The 24,975-nt window shown below is 37.7% G+C and overlaps 1 protein-coding gene across 1 annotated transcript in view; it reads right to left on the bottom strand.

Annotated features, from left to right (window-relative positions):
- The window catches only part of LOC108790770 (dystrophin-like), a 505,563-nt gene that overhangs the window by 412,775 nt on the left and 67,813 nt on the right, over positions 1 to 24,975 (bottom strand). Inside the window, exon 5 of the mRNA XM_018561111.1 lies at positions 21,104 to 21,250. Coding sequence (XP_018416613.1) covers positions 21,104 to 21,250 — 147 coding nt within the window. The remainder of the gene's footprint in view (positions 1 to 21,103; positions 21,251 to 24,975) is intronic.

The raw sequence follows: 24,975 nt of genomic DNA, 5'->3' as shown, positions 1-24,975 counted from the left end.
AGTTTTCTACGTAATAAGCTAGAAGCTCCAAAAAAGGTTACAAAATAACCGTAATATACAGGGGTACAGGTACTCCTAGAATGAGATCCTAATAGGTTGGACTTGATGGACTAATGTCTTTATTCAACCTCAAATACTATGTAAAAGAGCACCAGCCTCTTCTGCACAAAGACTTTGACATTTTTTCTCAGGACCACACCTACTATCTTATCACCAGCTAGCCAATCTAAGACAGCTTATTGTTAGAGGTTGCCTTAACAGCCCATAACTAAATGGAACATCTCCCAGTATGCAGAAAAAATGTTAAACTTACACACACATATACAGCACCGACAGAGTACCAGTACAAGGATCACAGCAGGAGTACAGAATATAGGGTACTTTTAGCTGCAGATCCTCAAATGTGGTATACCTGATATTGTATGCAAAATGCCCTACAGGACTGTACATGTGATGGTTCAAACCATGCGCCAACTAATGAAACTGCATAGATTCACAATTAACAACTAGAAAACAGATGTCACTGTAGCTGCCCAATTCTGCAGCATAGTCCACAGCATAAATAATCTCAAGATTTTGATACTGATGAGAAACTTCAAATCACAGACAGAGAGACTGGAAAGGGAATGTAAATTCATACAAAAAAATTAAAACTCTAGACTGTGGGCCAAATAGAGACCGGGATTTTATGTGCTACTATAATTTTAATTGGATTTTTGACACTTGACAATAAAGCCTCTCTTCCCTTTGGTCTAGGATCAAATGAATATGGTTACTTCAAAAGGACCTTTGCCCTTATTGTGGTGACAAATTTTCCTGAACTGTTTACCTCCGAGTTAATTTGCCCAACAACACTCTTGAGCCCTGATAACTTTAGGTACAACCTAGCTATTTACAATCCAAGTATGTCAAGAGAAAAAGTTGCATTTCACTAATGGTGGTATTTCATCACTTCTCTGGTATTTGGACATTTCATAGGGACTCCTATTTGAGGTGAGAATTATGCCTGGAACTTCTTATCTTTTAGTTATTTACCCACAATAACACATCTGATACCTATCTTTATAGCCTAACCCTTTACAGCAGCCTTTACTACTCACATATGTCATGAAAAAAGTTGTTTTCTTTTTTTTTTTTATTGTTTTTTAGTGCTCCTCTTTGTTAACCTGTGTATAAATTAAGTATGTGGGTTTCAGAACACTTTTCAGAAATCTATCAATCCTAATGAATGGATATTCGCAATCCAGAAAGCTTGTATCTTTAAAGCCAAACTCCATAAAAAAGATGATTTACACACTGCAGTGGGTGTGTAAATTATCATTAAAAAGCTGTGTTATGTGCAGAGGGCCACTGAAAAGTATAAAAATCCTACCTTGCGGGATGCCATCTCCAACACAATGCTGAGCTGTGGAACAAGAAGGGGAGTGAGCAATGCAACTCTAGTAGTGAAATACTCTGGTTGCCTCACCCTCCCTTCCTCACTACTTTCCCATTTATGAAATTCCTTGTGTTATTTTAAAAGAATACAAGGCATTCTGTGATTAGAGGAGCAGAGGAGGGAGCAGGCATGTGACATCATCTTTCCTTGTCCAATCACTGAATGTTCAAATATCTAATTCAACCATGGTTAAAAAAAAAAACACCTTTGCCCAACAGAATCTTTGCTCCACTTCCACTAGAGCTGGTAAACAAAGCCCAAGCAACTGAAAGTTGGCTACAAAATTCACAGAAAAGCAGCATATACAATCTGTAGGTTTACTTAACATTTAAGCCTTCTGCCCAGGGACAAAAAAGTCAGCATTCTCAGATTACAAGTCTTTCAAGCAGAAAGATATGTGAAGTGTGTGTATTTGTCCTATATTATCGCTTATGGTTAGCAGAGCAGGGTTTTGCATAGTAGTGATAATGTTGGCAAGGTCATTAAAGTGTGCATTCTGTAATAATTCACTGCTTAATCTAGTCTGATATCTCAACCAGGTATTCTTTACAGTCTGAGAATTCAGTGACACAGCAGGTAATAAATATACCTGCCAAGGACAATAGTGAGACAGGTGAGGACAAAACAGATTTAGCAATTGGCGAGCTCAATGATGATTCTTTTCCTATGGATGCCTGATGGGAAATGCAGGCTGCTGCTGAAATGCATACAGATAGAGATTATTTGGCGATACTTCACTGCAATGTGTAGGCTCATGTGAATGCTAATATAAATGCTACAACAAATATCAGACCACAAAGATGACCCCTTTAAATTGAATCACTGCCTCAAATAGAGAAAACTTTGAACAGTATTTCACTAAAATTGTCTTTGGTCCTGTTACAATGTAACTTTGCAGTACTAAGAGTGTGAGCTCTTTGAAGAATTCAAATGAGATAATTTAACAAAGTAAGGCCTCTACCCTTATTCAAAATACTACAAGTTGTAATACACTAGAAAATGGATTTGGAAATAGATAGCTAGCTCCTGGGTCTAAAACAGCATTGTATTTAAAATATATTGCAGAACTTGCAAGAATGATCATTCACTTAATATCACAGTCATAATTTACTGATTGATGGATCGGCTCTCTATAGGAAATTATACTTGGCTTAGGGTTTTTTTTACTTTCTACATTTATAATTTTTTTTTGTAACAAAATGTTTGTTACATTTTTTTAGTAGGAAATAGACATAGCACTTCACATATGGATATGCAGATATAAGAAATCGCTTTGTCAGCTTATAACAAACAATAAAAGTGCAACTCAGATATACCTGTAAATAAGCTTCATTCATCCACATTACAATGTAAGGTAAAGAAAAAAATAGACAGAAAAAGGAGAATCAGATATAAGGTCTAGCAGTCAGTCTGCATCACTTCAGAACACTGAGGAGGCCAGTGTCTAACCCTCTTCCTCCCTCCACTCCCTATCACAAGCAATGAAGTCAGGATGCTGGGTTAATAACCAAGGCTCTCAAATGTTTAAACATTTAGCATGTTTATCAGCCAGAATACTTGTTAACCATTTATTTAGCATAATGTTCTAATCTCTGGGTGAATTCCAAGTAGGGAATAAATTGTTTCTTCCAGTTCTTGACTAGGGTTAAATTAGGCACTAGAAAGACCTAGTGCAAAAGGGAACATTGGACTTTAGACAAACCAGGCACTGTTGTATGCAGCAGAACCTGTTTTGGGTCCTTAAGTAGATGTGTACCAAACATGTGTTCTAACAACTGATATATTTTAGTTCAGAAACTACAGGCAAATGGACAGAACCACCGTGTATGCAACACGTCCCCAGGTGCATCACAACCCCCGAAAACATTTATCTGAGAAGGTGGGAAACAGTTGTGCCAAACCTACAGAAACTAAGTACCGTCTGAACATAACTTTATAGGCCACTTCCAAAATAAATTCAAGATCTTTGACATTTGGACTGTCCATTTGCAAATCTCCTCATGCCTTTTCTCATTTGCAGCATCCCAGGCTGAAATGCTTAAAAGTAGGGATGCACCAATACCGATATCAGTATCTGTGCCGATACTGGGCATTTTCATTAGTACTTCATACTCGTGAAAATCCCCCAATACTAAACACCAATACCAACACTTTAAAATTTTAAACTAAAGTGGAAGCCTGAGGTTCTGCACAGCCTACCTGAGACCCCACACTGCCCACCCGAGACACAGCACAGCCCTCCAGAGACCTTGGAGCTATTATACCACCACCCTGGAGCAACACAGAGTATGTAGCTTCATATTATTCTGCATTGCTGTATAACGTATTGGTGGGATTTGTAGTCCCCTATCACTGATGGTATTCTGCATTGCTGTATAATGTATTCCTAGGATCTGTAATCCTCAATAGCTGATGGTATTTTGAATTGCTGTATAATGTATTGCTGAGAGGTACAGACATGTAGTAATATGGATGGGAAGCAGAGTTAATGGACTACAAGTGCGGAGGTATCACCACACTTGTATTCCTCTAAAACTTCAGGTTCTGGGGTAGACTGAGCAATGTGGTCAGGACCTGCACTAGTGTAAGGCTGCATAGACAGCCATCTGAGGGCGCCGCAAAAATGCAGCTTCGCCTGTGTAAGCAAAAATCCTTGCACCGACTCTGCATAAGAGTGCAGGCTAAGGTTCGTCAAAGCATTCAGACGGAAATATAAAATTGACACCAATGCAGACCCGCCAGGGGATTACAAGCAAATGTGCTTTAAACAGGTGAGTGGGGTTTTTAAATCCTTCCTTCCCCTCAAGGTTGAAATCCAATGTTGTAGTTGTAAAAACCTATTTAATTCTGATTCAGGAACATGTTTATGTTCTTTAGAGTAGGACCAAGTAGGGATGTCAGAGGACTGCAGGAAATCATATACTCCTATACTATATCCATTGTCATTCCACCACCTAAAGGCACATGAGTCAGTATATTGTAGTAGGAATAAAGGCTGAGCGAGGAGGGGAAGAAGTGGCAAATATGGTGACATAAAACCTGCAGAATATTTAAGAGAGTCCCATAGTCTCAGTGCATGTTTCATGAGAGGGCTTAAAATGGATGGTTTGTCTCGGGGGGAAAAAGCCAAAGGAGGGCCTGGATTGGGACAGGGGTATTTCTAACAAAATCCATAAAGGGCGATTAGTTGTACAATGAATGGTAATAAGAAGTAAAAGCTGGGATGCCTGATAAAAATAGTACATTTGGAAGTCCTATTTCTCATCCTTTTTATGTTTATAAAGGAAAACCTTGAAACTCTAGGTCGTAGTGGGTGCCAAGAAATTTTCAGAATGCTCTTCTGTAAGGATCGTAAAGCAGAGGATGACACTGCTACAGGCAAGGTTCTGAAATAATATAATAATTTAGGAAGTAGGGTCATTTTAAGTGCAGCTACCCTGCCAAACCATGACAACTTGTGATGCATCCAATTTGCCATTAAGGTTTTAAGGTGCCTAAACAATGGAATATAATTGGCTGCATACTGGGAGTCATAAGAGGAGGTTATATTCCCCCCTAGGTAGTGTATAGAATTCTTTGCCCAGAAAAAAGCACGATTTTCACGAAGTCGGTCATACTCAGATTTGACAAGGAAACATTAAAAGCAGCAGATTTATTCCAGTTTACTAGCAGACCGGAGGTTTCAGAAAACAGTCTTAAAATCTGAAATAAATTGGGGATAGAGGTGTGAGGTTGAGTAAGTGTCAACATGACATCATCAGCGAATAAACTGGTCTTGTAGTCTACACCAGCTTTCTCAATTCTCTTCACATTTGAATTAGCTCAAATAAGGTATATTAGTGGTTCAATGGCTAATGCAAAGAGCACCAGAGATAGGGGACAGGCCTGCCGAGTAAATGACAATGGTATTAGTCACTTGTCATAAATATTTAATTTGAGCTATGGGGCATAAAGAGCCTGTAGCCAAGTCAGAAAGGACCCTCAAATCCCCATTTCACTAGGACATAATGTAGGTAATCCCACGAGATGGAGTTGAACGCCTGTTGTATAGCCAGGGATAACAAAGGCTTAGGACACCTCTGGAGTGAAGCAAATGAACAAGATGTTTAATCTTCCTAATATTGTCGCCTGCTTGTCTATAAGGGAGAAATCCCACCTGGTCCTTATGGATAACAGTAGGCAGAAAAGCGCTGTAGCGGTTGGTTAAAATTTAAGTGAGTATTTTAATATCAACATTCAAGAGGGATATAGGCCCATAATTATCCAGATCCAGGGGGTCTTTATATGGCTTAGCGACCATAGAGATATATGCCAAAAGTCAGGAAGAGTGCATAGATACAGTTATAATTTTTAAACAAACTTTAAAATACACTGAGAGGATTTGTTCAACACTGGAGCAGACAGAATATGGAGTAGTTGCTCATAGTAATCAATCAGCTTTTATCTTTCATTTTCAAAGCTTTACTGAGAAAACTGAAAAGAAAAACTGATTGGTTACTATGGACCACTTCACCAGATTCTGTCAGCTCCAGTTTGGTAAATTCCTCTCACTATGTTTAAGGAAAACTACAGAAAGCTGGACATTGGAATATGTATATTTATTCATAATGCTGGAGATGAGGCTTTTCTTGAGTAATTTGAAACATTATGCTGTCTTTACCATAAATATAAGTGGGAGCCTACTTATATAATATATTAAAGACAACATTTAAAAGAAAAATATACAGTATTTTTAGTGAGTATACATTTTAAATTGATATTGCATCATTTATTTGAATGTATTTTTTATGTAATTTCATATATATTTACCTTAAGCACCTTCATATATTAGCTAGTGTTTTTCCATATTTTCATTATTGTATTCCATAACCAGTTTAGTAAATACTCCCTCTAGTGGCCATCCAAATATCAGAGAATATGATTACCATTCTTTTCCTAATGAATGGTGAGTTATGCTCAGCAGGGGCAGATTTACAAATGTGTGAAGATCAATTATGCACGGATTTTAACAGCCCTTAATGAATGTCAGCACACTTCTGTTAATCTATGATGAATGAAGATTTCTGCAGGACACAGGATGTGCCTATCTGTATTTTGCTTAGGTTTAGACCTGTGCTGACATACTCTGCTTGCTATAGAAACCCCATGTCTATATAGAGATTAAAAAGGTGTGCTGACAGTAGATAATGGTTCAGGTTGCAGGTGTAAAGATCAATGACAAACTAAAAGACTCTGGTTTCTTATAATTAATACTGCCGATGCCTTGGCTTAAAGTGTATTTCCACTTTTGCAGTAAAATGTATGTTATTATTATCATCTTTATAATTATATTATTGTACATGATTTATACAGTGCTCAACAGTTTGTTGAGCACTATTTAAAAAGAATTCCTAAAATTATGATTTTTAAAAAAAAATGTATTTCCTTTCTAGTTGTTTCTTTGGAGCAGGTTTACAAATAGGATTGTACAGATAGCTTCCATTTCTTAGAATAGATGGCAATGTGCAAGAAAGCAACAGACTTTAGGGACAGTTTTTTTAATTTAATGTGCAATGACATACAAGGGTGGTGCATGTAGGTGCTTAGCAGCAGGATGGTGGTTTTTGTAAACTATCCAAGAAATACATTTAAAAAAAACCCCACACAGATTAAGGTCACTTACAAAGACAATGAAAAAGTATTTGCTTTCTTTTTTTTACTATTATTTTAAGAATTTGTTTAATCTACAATTTTCAGTTAAATAATACAGAGGATCCTGGCACCAAAGACACACACAGCATTGCAGCAGGCCACACCCCACCTCTCCGCCCAACAGTTTAATTGATGACAGAAGGAGCCCATGGCTCCTCTGCTATCCCTATCCTCCCCTAGCAACCAGAAAGTTCGGGAATGGAGGATCGCTTCGGACCGGCCACGGTAACAATTGGTGGTGACAGGTAAGTGTGGGGGTGACCAGGGAGAGAAAAGGGTATAGGGCCGTTTTGATCTTAATGCAGAGAATGCATTAAGGTAAAAAAAACAACCTGACTTTAATGCTACTTTAAAGCATCTGCGCCAGCACACATTGTGCCACTGTTCCACTGTTTTCACTATCAAAAAGCCTGCACTGAGCAATGACCTGCAGCACCACAAAGATTGTGGAATAGATTAGCAACACTACAATGCAAGAAAAAAAAAGGGTATTTCCACAGTGGGGTGTGCGAGGACCCAGAGGGGAAAAGAAAAAAAGGGGGCTTTTAAGAAACAAGTCCAGACCTCGTGTATAAAAATCTTAGAAGTACATTTATTCAATAAATCGTTGTATACATTATTTAAGATAAAAAACGGAATACAAAATCATCAATAAAAATGCTTTTACAAATGCAGGTTCACCGAATGGTGACAATACCGTGCAGTTACGATGTATATGGTTGTTTGTTATCAGAATGGTATAAACGCTCCTGTAAGTCCCTACATGTTTCGCCCCGAAAGGGCTTCTTCAGGGGAGAGAGACAATTCTATGGGAGATATGTGTCCTAGAATAAGAGTAATAAGCCCACATATAATAGAATTAGGATCAGAGAACTGCACTTTAGTCTCACAAGTAAAATCATGCTTTACATACATTAATCTCGATCACAATAAATGTAAAAGTATTGTAAATGTTGAATGCTTACATATATGTGTCTTCACCGTCAGTTAGTCAGGGAAGCGAGAATATAGTGGAAAAACTGCTTCAAATACAAACAAGGGATTGGTTTTGTCAAGCATGAACCGCCACAGGTAAACACAAATGGAGGGATCGCGTCGGAGACAGCACCCTGTAGTCTTCAGGAAAAACAGGCAGCCGGCATACTAGACTTAGAGGTAGTGAAGTTCTGCTAAAGGAACATATGTATGGTAATTAATTATTCCATGTGAAAGTATATATGGATAAAAATAGATGAAAAATAGATATAAGTATAAAAATGACAAACGGGAGAGGAGGACACATTGAAGGGAGATGGTTTCTCTCTTTCTTCATGTAGTGGCCTGGTGATGAAGAGCATTCTAATGTGGGAAGTGTGTTGGTGATGGGGATATTAAAAGGTGAAGATGGGTTGAGAGCAAATGTGCAGGTGGAAAATGCTCATTAGCTAGCTAGCCCAGCTAGGTGGGAAAGTGATGATTGGGGACTCAGGGAAAAAGCTCAGGAATATGTGCCTAGTGAGTTTGTATTCCATTTTTTATCTTAAATAATGTATACAACGATTTATTGAATAAATGTACTTCTAAGATTTTTATACACGAGGTCTGGACTTGTTTCTTAAAAGCCCCCTTTTTTCTTTTCCCCTCTGGGTCCTCGCACACCCCACTGTGGAAATACCCTTTTTTTTTCTTGCATTTGAAACCTGGGGTGTGAAACTTCCAGCTCCTCTATATGTCCTCTGCAACGCATGTCTACTATTATTATCCCTTTTTAGCAACACTACAATGCCAAAAGGATAAAAAAAAGGTGAAAATGTTATCTCTAAAAAAAATGGCAGATGTTTTATGATGCACAGAATTTAACAAACTAAATACCATCTATTTAGTGTTTCCAACTACTTTAAAAACCAACTTAAGCTAACACTTGTTTTTAGTTTTGGGTAGCATGTGAAGGGATTCAAAACTCTGCTTCTATAAACTGCTACTACACAGTGGGTACTGCTCTACAGAAAGCATGCTGGCAATGGCCAAACCTAAAGTATATGTAAATCCAGTCATTGGAATCTCATATAATCTTTAGCAGGACAATTTCATTTGAAAAAAATATTCAATCATTTAAAAGTAATATTCAATAGTTTTAAAACTGCAGTTTTCATTAACCCATACCCCCCAAATATTTGCCATCATGATGCCCCATGCTGGGAATAGGTCAATAAACATCCTTTCCTTTGATTGCTAGCAGACATGGCTGGGGGCTCTCAATTTTAGCAGTCATCAACAACTGGCACCCAGTCAGAATAGTTCATGATCATGTGACCATTATCTTAGCTTGGACATATTGATCACAGGCAGGCTGACAGCTTTATTGATAAAAATAAATAAACACTACTATTTTCAGGCTGCAGTGTTTATTTGTGGTGCCACCTATTTAAAAGTGTAAAAAAAATATACATTACACATTTTTGCCCAATGAGTCAGCCTAGGTATCAAATTGGATATCATCCAGTAAGGGTTTATTTCTACTTTAGGACATTGTCAAATAAGTAACCAACATTTTCACACCAACCAATCTTTATCAAAGTGGAAACATTTTTTGTTACGCCAACATTTATAAATTCCCTAACCCATAAAAATGTTTACAGTTACTGCAAATCCAAGCATGTGGCAATATACAATAACCATCAGTTCAAAAAATGTAATGCACAATATGTGTAATATTTCGCCAGCACATAATGCCAAGCAAGAGTACACCCAGGCATCTACCTATGCAGAAAACTTTAAAATTACATAAAATTGCATGAAATTATATAAAATTCCATAACATTACTCAAAAAATGTAACTGAATTCTAAGGATGGTTTATCACCATAGGTACAGAGTTTGGGAGTCATTAAGGGACTATTTTTGTCCTCAAAATATGATACATTTATAGCATGACCCTGTCTCTCAGCACGGCACCTAGCATTTGAAGGCTCATTAAATTGTTTACATGTAATCAACACAATACTAAGTAATTCAGCTACTACAAATCAGGACTGACTTAGAATGCAAACTGAAGGTTTATTTTTCTAACAATATACTGTATATGAGAAGCACTTATCCATGCACAAGAGAAGGTTCAATTTCCTGTATGTGTTCTGCCATGCTAAGTGACCTGTCTCTTAAGCATAAAGACATTTATTTAAAATGGAATGATTATTGATTATTTTCATATCTTATTCTTATGTTTACATCGCAGCTCCTACAAAGCATTGTGACTCTGAGAACAAGAGCAGTCCCTAAAAGGAATATTTGGTGGTTGCTGTTTAGTAGTGTAGTAAAAGAGTTTGCAGGGTTAACAAAACTACTGAAGCAGCTGTGTTGTGTATAACTTATAGCAGACTCAAATGGAGCATCTGGGGTGAGCTGACAGGCAAGGCAGCTGAACTGTGTGAAGTTCTCTGCTGATTTATAGCCCCTGTCAGAAGCCTTAGAGAGATAGAGCTGTGATCTAACATAATGACTGTTTACCTTAAAGGTGTAGTAATCTGCTACACACACTACATTACTCTGCAGCTACCTTTGACATAAATAAGTTAAAGTACAAATAAAAGCTCCTGTGGGACATTCTAAACAAGTACCAAATCCAGTTACTATGTAATGCACAAGCCTCATAAAGTAAGCAAAAAACTTCCTTTGCCTTCTCTAACTAAGCCAAATCCTCCTTCATTTGAGTAATAAATGCACAGATGCTGCAGGTCTGAGTGGGAGGATCTCAGCAAAAGAGGCAGTGGGCAGGACTAGATGTGGCTAGGTTTTGATTGACAAGCTACAGGCTTGTGAATCATCACTGATAATGATAATAGCTTCACACTCCTGTAACATCTGATTCCACTGTAATGCAAGTACTTACACGAGAGTGGAAACTCTGCTCTAAATTTGCAAGCAGTGAAGCAACATTGCCACACCATCACAGGGAGCTACATTAGGTGGAAACTGGCAAGAATAACAGGTATTTGTGGGACTTTGCAGAAAACTGTAAGTGCAAATGCACAAATAATTAAGTGCTACAGCACATATATCTCTTTTTTATGGGGGGCACAGTTCTACTTTAAGGTACCATACATGGGCCACATGGGCTTGCTCTATCATTGTTTGGAAAATGTATTCCCTGGTGACTTTATAGCTCAACGATATCCAGGATTGAAGGTTTCCATCAACAAGACTAATATAATACTACCTAGTATACCCTGAACATTAGGAGCATCTGACACCCACTTTGATTGCCCATGTCTGGCAGATTTAACTGTCACTATGGATAGCTAAATCTGTTAAAGAACCTACAGGCCACCAGCACAAAGAAGTCTAAATTCTCACAGTATGCTGGTGTATGGGCAGTTTTTCACTTACAGAAAAAAATTGCTGGTGCTACACTTGTACTGTCCTGCATTAAAACCCTGATGACCCAAAGATGTTAATGTGGTTGATGCATGATGGTGTAATTATCTTGACACTATGATACATTATTGGAAGCTCATGCAGATCATTATAGTCAGATATAATCGGAAAGCTTCTGAGAAACCTTAAAGCCTCTTTATGTATATCAGTGAGGTATGAAGGATTTTCCCCACCTTCAGCAAGATGAAGGTGCCTTACATGCATCCAGGTCTCAGGTGTAGCTGCACAAGAATACCCATACATGTATATTTTTAATCACAAAACTCTCTAACAGGAAACACTCTTTAAAACAATACAGGCATGACTTCAACTTACTGCACTTATGTGTATGTGTAGTTAAAACTTTTTTTAATTTTGAATAGAGTAGTGAAGTGTTAAAACCCCTGCCAGGTTATCTTTTGTTGTCTGTGTACTATTGGGAAAATGTCACTTCACTTCCTGTTTCAGAAATGCAACAGGAAGTTGAGGAAAATCTCCCAAAGTGAGGATAAGTCCGCTCTTAGACAGTTGTTCCTGGATCAAGTGTCCCCATTAGAAGCTTTCCCCTTACCTCTTCTCCTGGGGACAACTCCTGGTGACAACTCTAAAACTTTGGATTTCCCCATACTGTCTGTTTTTGTGACAATGGTCACCAGTACAAATATAGGGGGGGAATCTGCCCAAAAGGGACACAGACACCAAAAAAAACCTTGACGGAGGGTCTAGCCCTTCCTTACTCTATCAAGAATAGAAAAAAAAGGATTTACCCAGAGATAGACTTTAGAGCTGAAATCTAGATATGACTTAATATTTACACCTACATTGGTCTAGCTTGGCCTAATGTAAGTATGCAAATGCCATACCTGTCTGGTCACTGCAGACCCTGTAAAGCACTATTGTACAATGGTGGCTGCAATATTCCGCAGCCTGCGCTGTACTGAGTGGCTTCCCCTCTGTATTGAAAACAGATGGGTTTGCCCGCTTGGCACAATGGATATTTAGAGAACAGTTAGGCAACTAGCATTGCAAAAAATAAGAGTTCAGCAATGATAGACAGCCTTCATAGTTCAGTAAAGCTTTATTTAAATGATGTAAGTTCATAATGCTGCACAAACTGTTGGCACTATATAAATCCTGTATAATAATAATAATAATAATGTGTTTTTATCTAATTTCCTGTATATTTTTTTGTTCCAGCATGAAACTACTATATCGATGGCTTAAAAACATAAACCATAACAGCATAAACTTAAATAATAATATAAATAAATGCTGCAAAAATAAGGAATGCAACCTGAAAAGGCATCCAGAACTAGTAGTCAGGTTTTACAAACAGGCACAGATCACTGTAACCTCTTAGACTTTATTTTAGCTTGTAGGTACAAAGTGCTATGGCCCTGGAAATAGCCTTGTAATTTCTTATGAAATATGTTACAATACTGGTTAATTTAGAAAGAAAAATTATTCTGAAAATGGCCAGAACCTCTGTAGACAGAATGTAACAGCATGTCTCTAAAAGCCATTTGCAGTTATGGACTAATGTCAAGGGAATCAATAAAAAAGACCTTTAGGTCTGAAAAATTAAAAATAATTAAAAAAAATCTTCATATAGACATGTAAAGACAAACGCCAGGCTAATAGCTAGGTGCACATTTGGAATACAAATATTACAGCTGACTTAGAGAAATATAGCTTGGTCACCTCCCTGCCCTCAGCCTGCGATTAGATAGAGAAGAAGCAGCAACAAACTGGGGAATTTATCTCTCTGCTCTCACTTACACTGCCACAAGGCACAAGCTGAGAGTATGAGACTGATATGGCAACATTTTATAGCACAGATGCTATCAAACATTGTAAAGATTATTGTGATGGTACACAGCTGACCCAAAGTTAGAGAAACATTGTGTTTACAGTAATTTATCGAAATTAGTCGATTAATCGATTAAAAAAAATTCGATTAATCGAACAGGAAAATTTTAATCATTACCAGCCCTATAATTCACACTTTATATCAAAACAAGCAATTATTGATTCTGAAACTTTTCGTAACCATAAAGACTTTTACTTTTTCTGTCATTCAAAGTGTGTATTAATTACTGAGCAGACACAATAATAATGAAACGTTTCTTATTTGGCTTTAGTAGAGCATACTATTTGATCAAAATATTTACAGCAACTTGTATAAGGGATGAAGGAGTGGGAGGGCATTTCAGATATCACCTAAGGCAGCAGAATAGTTTAGATTACCCATGGGATTCAACAGAAGGTACTGCATAATAATTCAGCATCTAAATTTATCCCCAATTATCCGCAATGTATTCATTAATTGAAAGTATATGAAAAAATAAAAAATGTAATTTATCTCCTTTCACCAGACAAAGTATTTCTCAAGAGATTGAAGGCGGCAAATCACATTAGACACATTCAACTAGTTACCAAGACCATGGCTTCCAAGTGAGACCATGTTTATACACTTCGGAATGGTCACTAGTCCAAAGAGTGAGAATAACGCACTCTTTTTTGCCCACAGACATTAGCTTCTCATTGTTCAATAGTCCAATATAGTAATAGTCCATCAATCGTCCAATACCTGACGTTTACAAGGCCTGACTGAGCAGAATGTAGAGTATAAAAGATTAGGTCAGAATACAGAATTTTGACCTCTTCTACATTCTTCTCCAGCACAAGTGCTGCAATAAGAGTAGTACTGGGATAAATGCATTGGCTAAGTGGGACACCTGAAGTGGGTGTTGACAGAGACCAAAGGACAGGAAGTTAAGAGGAATTTACCCCATGGGACACAGTCAACAATAAAATCCAGTAATGCCAGGGTATAACAACCTTCCTCACTCTATTAGACAATCTGTTTACATTGCTTACTGTGTTTGCATACCCACACTAATAATAAAAAAATGTTTTTATTGCTTTACTGCCAATGACTTGGAAAGAGAAAATGAAGGGGAAACTCAGCAGGGACACAGATAATGAATGCCTGATACAGATTCAAACCATTCCCTACTCTTTCTGAAACTAAAAACTTGGGTCGAAGGTGCACATAAAAGTGTATGTAAAGGCTAGATTGTTATCCTCCTAAAGCATTTTCTACCTTGCTGTCTTTCCTGACATTCTGCTGTACCTAAATTCCTCATGAATTACAGTGCTCATCCTTGCTTTCTCTCCACCAGTAACACTATCCCATTAACAGGAGCATGGTTGTCACCCGGGAGTGCTCATTCCTGGTGTACACTACAGAGTGGCATGTCAACAAGTGTCTCACAGGCGTAACCCCTGGCATTAGCAAAGCACAATATTTCTAGGCACAGATTCCTTCTTAGTCCACTCCCCCCACTCCACTTCTGCTGTGCGAGCAATAAGAGGTGAGACAGCAGGACTATTAGTCCAAAGTTTCATGCCCAATGTTCACACATGTACATTTTTGCCATAGCCCAATGCTCATAGGGAACTTTAGTCTTATTCGGGCATTTCACATGTCAGAGTTTGAACATGCACTTGCAGCTCTAGCCCTGATGCACAAAACTGGAAGTAGAGGTTGTAAAATTCAAGGAGCTATGTTTAGAGGACTTCAAAAATCATATTTGAGAATTCATTATTAAGAAAAAAGCTGAGCGGTCAGCTAAAGGGAAACTTAGTGCAAAAATCTTCATTTTGTTAACAGAGTTTAGTCTATTTGATATATTTTCCATTTCTTAAGGAATAGATTGTACATTACATTGTAAGTTATGTATAATATCAGAAACAGTATGTCGTAAAAAAACAGATGATATTTTACAGTACTATAACAACATTTTTGTAAAGCTGCTTTTCTATGGCTCCATGTAATTGAAATATTTTATGTGCTGTACCAACAAACATACACCTAGTTTACAAACTCTGCTTTGTAATTACATTTCTAATTTAAGGTTTTAAAGTAATTTTTGTCAAGTTCCTCAAGATGCCACTTTACTATCCTAGAAGGTGCTGCCAAAGCAGGCGGTAAACTGCAATGCTAATTATAAATATACTGCTTTCTGAATTAATGAAAGATGGGCAGGAATGAGATTCAATTAGAACATTGAGGGCATATTAAAACATCTTGGTCTCTAATTACAACATACAATAGAACAATGGTAGGCAACCTTTTGAGCGTAGTGTACCGAAAAATGTTTGTAAAAATTTGAGAGTGCCAGATGCAGTACATAAAACAAAATATCTACTTCACATTTTCAATGAAGAAAATTAATATTTAGTAAGCATATTGCAGTGCTCTAAACTAAATTCTGTAATAGCAATCCCCAGCATTGGTGTCAGTGACTGCAAAAACATATCTCCCAACTTTAGACTTCCATAAAGAGGGACAACTTGGATAAAGGACAATGCGGCATGAGCACCATGTCATGGTGAAAAGTGGACATGGCTACATAAGGTTAAATAATGGGAATAGTTTATAAGTGAATGGTTAAACAAAGTATGTACTGTACAGCACAATGTAAAAATTGCAGCATTATAATTATGTAACAGTGCCCCTTACACTGCTGGTCAATGGAAGGGGGAAAAAATGCCCAGACATGGGCGGTCAGTGGGAGAAAGAAAAAAATGCCCTGCTGTTGGTCAGTGGTAGGAAAATGCTCAATGGCATTAGTCAGTGAGAGGAACATGCCTGGTGTTACTGGTCAGTGGGAGCAAAATGCCTGGTGTTATGAGTCAGAGGGATGAAAATGCCCAGTGTTATTTGTCAGTGGAAGGAAAATACTTGGCGTTATTGGTCAGTGAGAGGAAAATGCTTGGTGTTATTGGTCCATCAAAAGAAAATGCCTCTTGTTATTGGTCAATTTGGATCAAAATGCCTAGCGCTATTGGTCAGTGGGAGGAAAATGCCCGGCATTTTTGGTTATTGGGAGGAAAATGCTCAACATTATTGAACAGTGGGAGGAAAATGCCCGGTGTTATTTGTCAGTGGGAAGAAAATGCCTGCCATGTCTCTGGAATCTGTGTACTCCCCTAACCATCTGGATCAGCAGATATGCAATGGGATCTTTGTGTGTAAAACCCCAAAGTTATATCTTTTACTTGCTCCTTGAGCTGTTAAATCTACCATTAAATGAGTGTTGTTATGTTTGTGTATTTTCACCTGGTGATCTTACTTTTAACACACTTCTTGGCGTGAGGGCCAATGCTGCTCCTCCATAGACACAGTCCAGTGAGTGATCCTATCAAGGTCTAACCTTCTGGCCTGCATTCAATTGGTGCTCACCTCTGTCAACACAATTGGCATCATCCTCATCAGCGGGCATTATCAGCACAGCCCGGTGACCATACAACATGATTTACTCAGTGGTGTCACTGCCCACAAAATTGTCCGCATCAGCTTCCGGGTAGCTTGTGGGCCCGATGCCGTTGGCCACATGCTCCTACCTCATAGCATCTCTAGACTTCATGACAGCCGGCTGTGTGTGTGCAATCAGTCCGCCACTCCCCCTTCATCCCTTCACCTTACGTCACACTTTAGTAAATCAGGCCCATTTATTGCAGTAACCAGTGGTGAGCAGGTGGAATTTAAATTTCAGGAGCTAAAGCACATTTGTAAGTTGTTGCTGTTATTGCTACACACCATTGCTTTTTGCCCCAAGGTATTACACCAATTTATCATAAAAAGAAAGCACATCTCAAAAGGTAATGAAGTTAATTTCTCCATCTTTTTATCTTTGCATAGGGTAAAGGCACAGTTTATTACTGTTTCATGCGGAGTACAACCTTATGTTGTTAATAATTTTCTACCCATACACTATTACCAGTGTAATGAATATAATAAGAGACTCTAGGCTGGAAGTTTAAAATCCCAGCTTGTCTAATTTACAGAGGTATAATCACACTACTGACAAAAGAAACATATGTTTCGCAGTATTACATCTTTTGGCGTCAGAGTTTTGGGATTCATTTGAAAGGGTTTATGCTGGTCTTACATAAACAATTAAAAGGTAGGCAAGTGTAGCATGTTTTTATAATTTCACTTTATTCTGCAGGTGTATAGGCAGCATATGTTTCTTATGGGGGCTGGGGAACCTGCTGCTTAAAACAATATTTTTGTGTTGAACAGCAGAATGTTCTCCCTTTTGTTTGAAAGAACATTTGATTGCACATAGAATTTTGAGTGAACTTTTCAAAAGAGCTCTTTAGCTGTTCAATAATAAAGACACAGATTTACAGGAATTTTAAACTGCAAATTAGGATGAATTACCTAGCAAAAGTTTTCACACTGTTGTGCTACCTTAGGAACATCATTATGTCTGGGATTTGTGAAGTGTTTACTTTTTTGGAAATAAACTAGCTACTTGAGAAATTTGTATTGGTTTGGTTTAAATTGTATTTTCACTTTGAAGTCAAATTTTGAGAAAACAGCTCTATATGTTTGTTATGTGTCCCCATTCACACAGCATAACAAAAAATAATAAAAAAAAACTAAATAGCAGGCAAGATGGCTGAATCCAGGTTTTTGTATCTAAGCACTTTCACAGTGATCTGCCCTTATAGAAAGACGTAGGGCTTTAACCCTTTGTTAGGACAGGCAGTGTTCAGATCTACATTACAAATTATAATGAACAAACCCCTCACAACCCCTCCTAACATTGCACAGAAGGAGAAGCAAGTAGAAACCATTTAACCATTAAAAGCCAAGAAACCTAAATCCAAGTGAAGAAATTTTAACTGCATTTTTGTTTAGCTTATTCTATGTGAATGGATGTGAATGGGAACATATACCACACCTAAAATAGGTGTTCTCCAAATTTGGCTGCAAAAGTGGAAATATACTTTAAGCCAAAGTATTATTATCTACCCTTTAAATAGTGACTGGAGGAAAACGTTTGACCAAACTAACTATTTAGTTTGGAACAATATAGTATGGTAGGTATGAGAAGAGAAAGAGATGTTGAAGCAACTATGTTATAAAAAAATGTGGGATCAAGCTTTTTTAAAGACTGAGAATAGGCAGTTAGATCATAATGTTTATTGAGCACTATTCAGTCTCTCCACACTCCATTGCTGCCCCTCAAGTCCTCCTTTATCATTGGTCCTCTCTATGTGTGCATAATGTCTTCCGTTATTTGACACACTTCCTGTGAGCCTATGCTGCCATGGACATATCATCATGCAGCCTGGCCTAACCGGAGAATGTTGTAAAGAACAGTGATCACACATCACATACCATTCTATGCAACACTAATGACCGTCCACCACTGAGGAAAATGGAGGAATAAAAAGGACCCTGCTCATCACAAGTCAGAAAGCTGGTTCCCTTTGCCACTCTAGTACAATGCTTAGTATAGATCCTTAGAAAGGTATGCTCTGTTCATTATTCAAATATGTTGAGATGAGAAACAGGCACTCTAATCAGAATAATGTATTGTTCCACAGTTTGTTGCTCATATTTGTTCATATAAAGTGGGTTTGTTTTTTTTAAAAAGAAGCTTTTTCCTGTCTGTCAGCAATTTTATTTTGCTTCTGTTTACTGAGCCGTGCATGTGCCAGTCAGTGTACCGGCTTGGAATGATTCTTGCTGATACGAAGTAACTCCCTTGAGCATGTGTGGGAGTTGAATCATTGGTGCCCGGTCAATCAAATGGCCAGACACAGATTCCTGAAGAAGACTGTAACAAAGATGGAAGTGGCAGTGAGAAAGGAGATCCCGACATCTCAGTGCAGGAGGGGATCACTTTGGCAGGTAAGACTGCTGTGATGTACTAATATGCTGTGCTTTCTACCACATTATGTCTGAAGCTTTTTTTTTTTTAAAAAGGTTAATACAAATGACAGTCATGGGTCTGGAAGACAATTTTTTTTACTACATCTTCAGTTGGTTGTCATTATGTCTTGCTATATGGTCCCAAATATTTATTTTTGGGACTTGTAAGCTTATGGTTAGGCTTTATTCAATTTAAGCTATGTCACAAGAACTGTCTACTGGTTACAATATTGAGCAATGTATGGTATGGAATAAAAAGGACCCTGCTCTATATGAGTTGTTATGCTAATCTTTAAACCAGTCACATAAGATGACAATGCATTTCTAAGAAATGATCTGCTTCCTTTCTGTATTTACTGACCCAGTTATATAAGAAACTGCTTTTCTTAGAACATGAGGTCCAGTCTCTGAACAAACATGGTGCTAAATTTCTTGAAAGAAAGAAAGAAAGAAAAAGGTGTTGTCAAGAGGAGATCTGTGATCTCTGTGAGTGCTAATAAATGTCTACAGTGCAAATTTTACACTAAGAGCTCAATCACACTGGTGCAGTGTGTTACAGAGAGATTCTTCAGTCCTCTGTAAGCTCCAGCTTGGAGGCTCTCTTCTCTCCTCATAGTTGATTAAAGTGGGGAGGGAAGGTGGACTACTAAGCTGCTAGTAGGGTTGGTGTTAAAGTGAACCTGTTTTAACCAGTGAAATGTAAGTCAAAATTTACATTTCGTCCTCCACGGTGCATAACCAAATTTTTTTATAGCACCATACGTTGTCAGCTTCATATTTTGAGTGTAAGGGGGATGGCTACTTTCACAACTGTGAATACCATTCTAAGAACAATCCTAGAAAAAAACGTTTTCCTAAACCACACAGAAAGCTTTTCTTTGCAGTGCAAGTGAACATTGGAGAATTTGTAATCTGCCCAGGTTGTGTTGATAAAAATAGCATTAAGCAGACATGGTGTCCAAAGTGTCAGAAATAATATAGAAACTTTACTAAAAAGTAAAAAAAAAGACAGTCAACTATAGTATTATAACACTATAATACCTTAGTCTAAGATACTGGGGAAAAATGTGCAACGTCAGTGCTAAAGGAAAATGGGTTGTGAGAGTTGAGAATGGCCAAAGGAGAGAGATAGTTCAGAGGGCACTCCCCCCGGTCAGAAAAATACAGTATATTTACTTGGCACTGCAGCACAGCTCCTCCTTTGCTGTAGCTTTGTTTCACTGATCATATAGACATTAAAGGTACAGGTGTCTACATGGCCAATAATACAGAATTGAGGAGCAGCCAAGCACTCTAGCCAGATGCCCTCCAGAGGTCACTGCAGTGGTGTGTTTTTTTATCATAGTCCAGTGTGACTAAAATGATTGTTCTTTCATCCTGTTTTAATGTACTTTTAATATCCCCACCTGATGAGCAGAGAACTGGCAACCCTAATAATAACAATGTATGAATGTTTATTCGATTCACACTCACACTTCAAAAACCATAATGCTCTGTTCACAGCAAAGGACCCACCGACTAATAAAACCATGAAATGTTCTAAAGCACATGTAACTGATCATGAATGGAGAAACAACACAAAATAACCACGTGCTGCTTTTCCTCTCATGATGGACATGAAAGCACAGTGTTCTATTATAATTATTAATAGTTTTACAGCATGCAATACCGGTCTTTGTTATTTCCCTGAACCACCATATATCATTGGTTATTTTAAATATACCTTAAATCTCAGTTCAAATCGTATGTGTCCTTCTAACCCCTCACTAATCACAGAGAACAATTCTGAAACAAAATATAACAGAGGAATTTGCTTTAAAGAAAGGTAATCCAAGAAAAGTTTACCTGCAGGAGTTTCCACCTTGTGTTCAACTCTTCCAGGCGACTAAGGTTATATGGAGAAAGCTGTATATTCGTTGCAGTGAACTGGTGTGCAAGATCATTTACTTGGTTTACATTATCCTTAATTGGTGCTATTTCTGCTCGGAAGGTCTAAGAAAAGAAAATATACCAAAGCCAAAAATTACTAACATGGTGGGTGAGCACTCAACAACAGTAAATAAATAGCCTTTTTTTCATGCATACTAAATAGCATTACAATAAAGCAGGTAAAATATAAAAAAAAATACTATATACCAAGCTTTTATTTTCTGTTATAGAACAATGGAACACTTCCAAAAAAAGTTTTTTTCTGCTTTTTTTAGTTATTTGATACAGTAAGTACTTTTCATTTCTGACTAGATATTTAAATCTCCCCATGACCCTATCAAGAAGATTTCCCCTTCCCCAGCACAGCTCAAAGAAGCCAACTTTTTTTCCGATAAACCTTGGTGTCATCTGTTCAAGTAACATTTACATAAATTCCTAGGAGCATTCCCTAGAGGACAGAATAAACTGCTTTTTAGTGGAGTCTCCAAAGGAACATATGGAAATCTCACTCCTATAGGTGACTAGGAAAAATTGGCTTGCATAAAAAGCTCAGCTAATATAATGAGAACATAACAAAGGTGCTAAGCAGCAGGTAAAACCTGGCAACAGATTAAGGGCATTGTTTTACCACATGGTCCTGCGTGGCCGATTGCACTGGGAGAGGGGGGCGTGTCGGCAGTGCCATTAACATGCATGGCACTGCCATGCCCCCTCCCACCCCAGAACGCAAGGAGACTTTGTGTATGCGATCCCTTGTGTTCCAGACACGGGGCTGTGCGATGAGCGCATGGGCTGGTGGAACCAAGCCCTGAATCCATCTCCATTGTGATCAGAAAAAGCTCATTAGGATTTGGTTAGATTCAATCTTTCACACACCTCCCTTTCAGACAAGACTCCTGTAGCTTTGTATGTAAGTTGTTTAAAAAGAAAACCTGGCATTCAGCACCATCAGTTTATAAATAGCTACAGTTAGGAAAGGAGAGAAAGGCTGTAAATGTTCACATAATGGTAGAACATTAGCTACACTAGCATGTCTATTCACAAAAGGGTGAAGAGTTTGGAGAAGGCAGGAGAAGTGAACAATCTAGGCCAAAATAGTGGATTTAGAAAATGTCTCCAATTCAGCTCACTTTCTAGTTCAGCTATGTTGTCCTAGATTGTTCACTTCTCCTGCCTTCTCTAATCTCTTTACCCTTTAGTGAATAACCCTGAAGATCTATGGAGAAGCTTTGCTATATCATTCTGTCTGAAGGTAGTTAACAGTATTATGGGGTAGAGTGCCCCTTCACACTTGATCATGCTCCTTCAGTAAAATGCATTTCTTCTATTACTTGAAAATGCATTTTGATTGATGTGTGTGATTGATTGTGTGATTACCTGCATTCAACACGGCCATTGAAATGAATGGCAAACACATAAAATGTATTTTTTTAATGCTATTTTTTCTTTTCCAAACATAGTTTGTTTTTTCTTTCTCTTGTTCAGTTTTAAAACATCTACCACATCAACAAGCTTAACACATTCTACAGCTCAATTCTCATGCGAATGGGCTCTCATACAGTTACTTTTCACTTATCTCAATTTTATACTGCTGCCCACTCACACTATGATAATTACTAGCTATCTCATTCTGTCTGAAGGTAGTTAACAGTATTATGGGGTAGAGGGCCCCTTCAACCTTTATCATGTTCCTTCAGTAAAATGCATTCCTTCTATTACTTGAAAATGCATTTTAGTAGACATTTTTTGGTTTCCTGCATGGCCGTGTCATATCTATGCATTGCAGCTTATCATGTTTTTCAAGAAATGGGACATATAGAATGTTTGTGTGATTACCTTCATTCAGTACGGCCATTGGAATGAATAGTAAACACATCAAATGTATTTTTAAAAAAATGTTATGCTCGTTTTTCTTTTCCAAACATAGTTTGTTTTTTCTTTCTATAGTAACCTTTGTGGATTTCCTCTCCAAAAGTGTATACTAAAAGTATAACTATCCATAGATAAAATCATCATATCATTATACCGTTGGGAAATGTTTGGTGTCTTTTTGGCAGCACACAGTGGGCAGAGAAAACGGAAGAAAATTAAGAGGCAGCACAGTGTTTTTGAATTCTCCAAATGGCATCTTTAATGAACACACTCCTGTATTAATGTTTGGGTTTTTTCTATCAAGTAATCATGTGCCTGAAATGTTTTTATCCCTGGCAGTACCTGCACTTTCGGTACTGAGAGATGGCCTATAGATGTCTATAAAAATCAACTGCACAGTCGTGGCAGTCTAATTCAAGGAAGTATTCAGATCGGGCTGTGATTGGAGGAATTGGGATTGGGATTAGTGGCACTTGGTAAAAAAACATAAGGCCCCATCAATACCAGTGTGTTTTAGGTATGTTGCTTTAAAAAAAATCTAGCTTGCACTTTAATTTTTGATGCTTTTTCATCAAAATGCATGTCATTTAGAGTTCAGTGATAATGCATGTACAACATGCCTAAAATGCAAGACACCTAAAATACACTGCACAGGTGTAAAATGAGCCTAACTTTATTTCCTCTAAGTTATTTATTACATTTAAAATGTTTGTTTGGCTTGCACAGCATTAAAATCACCCTAAACTCAGTAGTTAAATCTTAAAAGTGCATTCAAGTACTTTAACTATCACCAAAAATGTATCTTGTTTGTGCATCACTCAGCTGTACAGCCTCAAATCATCTCTGAATTGGTGCTGACGCTGTCCTTCCTTCTGGAGGGTGGTTACTTTTGTTCCCCATAGTCCCTGTGTGTGTTGTAAAGTATCCACCTCTCAAGCTCACTCCCACAATGGACTACAATCTCAATACAAATTGGTAAACTAAACCTGAGAGTATAGTCCAAGCCTGGAGCGGTGACTATTTTAAAACACACACAGGGGGGAACAAAAGTAGCCACCCGCCAGAAGGAAACACAGGGTTTGATCGGTCATTCACTCGGCTGCCCTCGGCAGCTTTGTGAATAGACCCCACAGTGTCAGCACTTCAGAGATTACGCCATCTTAGCCGCGGTTTTGGATTGCATTTGACATGGTGCTGAACATGTGATCAGCTATGGCACCAGCCATTTGAAGGCTTGGAAGTTTAGTTGAGACTGTTTTAAAGACCATTAAATTGGTGGATTAAGTTCTGCTTTAACTTCTTAGATTTGTTTTGAAGAACAAGCTAAATTTAGTGGTTTAATAACAGAGTTGCTGTTTCCTTTTATACTGAAACTCTGTAGGGGTGGACTCTTGAACAGGTTCATAGTACCAATAAATAATTGAATGAACAAGTCCCATAATACTTGCAACAAAGTCATACGTGTTAGTGCAAGACTGTAAACACCGCAAACACATATGAGGTGTGCCCTGATATATTTTATATATAATTTATGATTAAATATTTTCTGCATTAAAATTTTTCTATAGCATTCATTCTTTGTATAATTGAGCTATACCTCCCTTTAAAACAATATTTAGAGCTGTCTGAAATACCATCTTCCCAAAAAGCAACATTCAAGTTCATTATAGGTTACTAAATGAAACTACTCTTATATTAAATTATGATGAAGCATTGTGTTGTGTAATTTGCAATCAGCCAACACAGCACAATACAATGCCGATCATGAAGGAACTATATTGTAATGTCAAGTGATGCAAAAGTGAATAACAATTATGGCTTTTATATGAAATGTTGCAATCGATAATTGTGATATGGTATAGAATACACACAAATTCCAGAAAAGCAAATTTCTGACAAAATTATTATTACACATT

Source organism: Nanorana parkeri, unplaced genomic scaffold (genome assembly GCF_000935625.1).
Source record: "Nanorana parkeri isolate BGI_ZX_2015 unplaced genomic scaffold, ASM93562v1 scaffold500, whole genome shotgun sequence".
Lineage (NCBI taxonomy): Eukaryota > Metazoa > Chordata > Amphibia > Anura > Dicroglossidae > Nanorana > Nanorana parkeri.
This window is presented reverse-complemented; position numbering and strand designations above follow the sequence as displayed.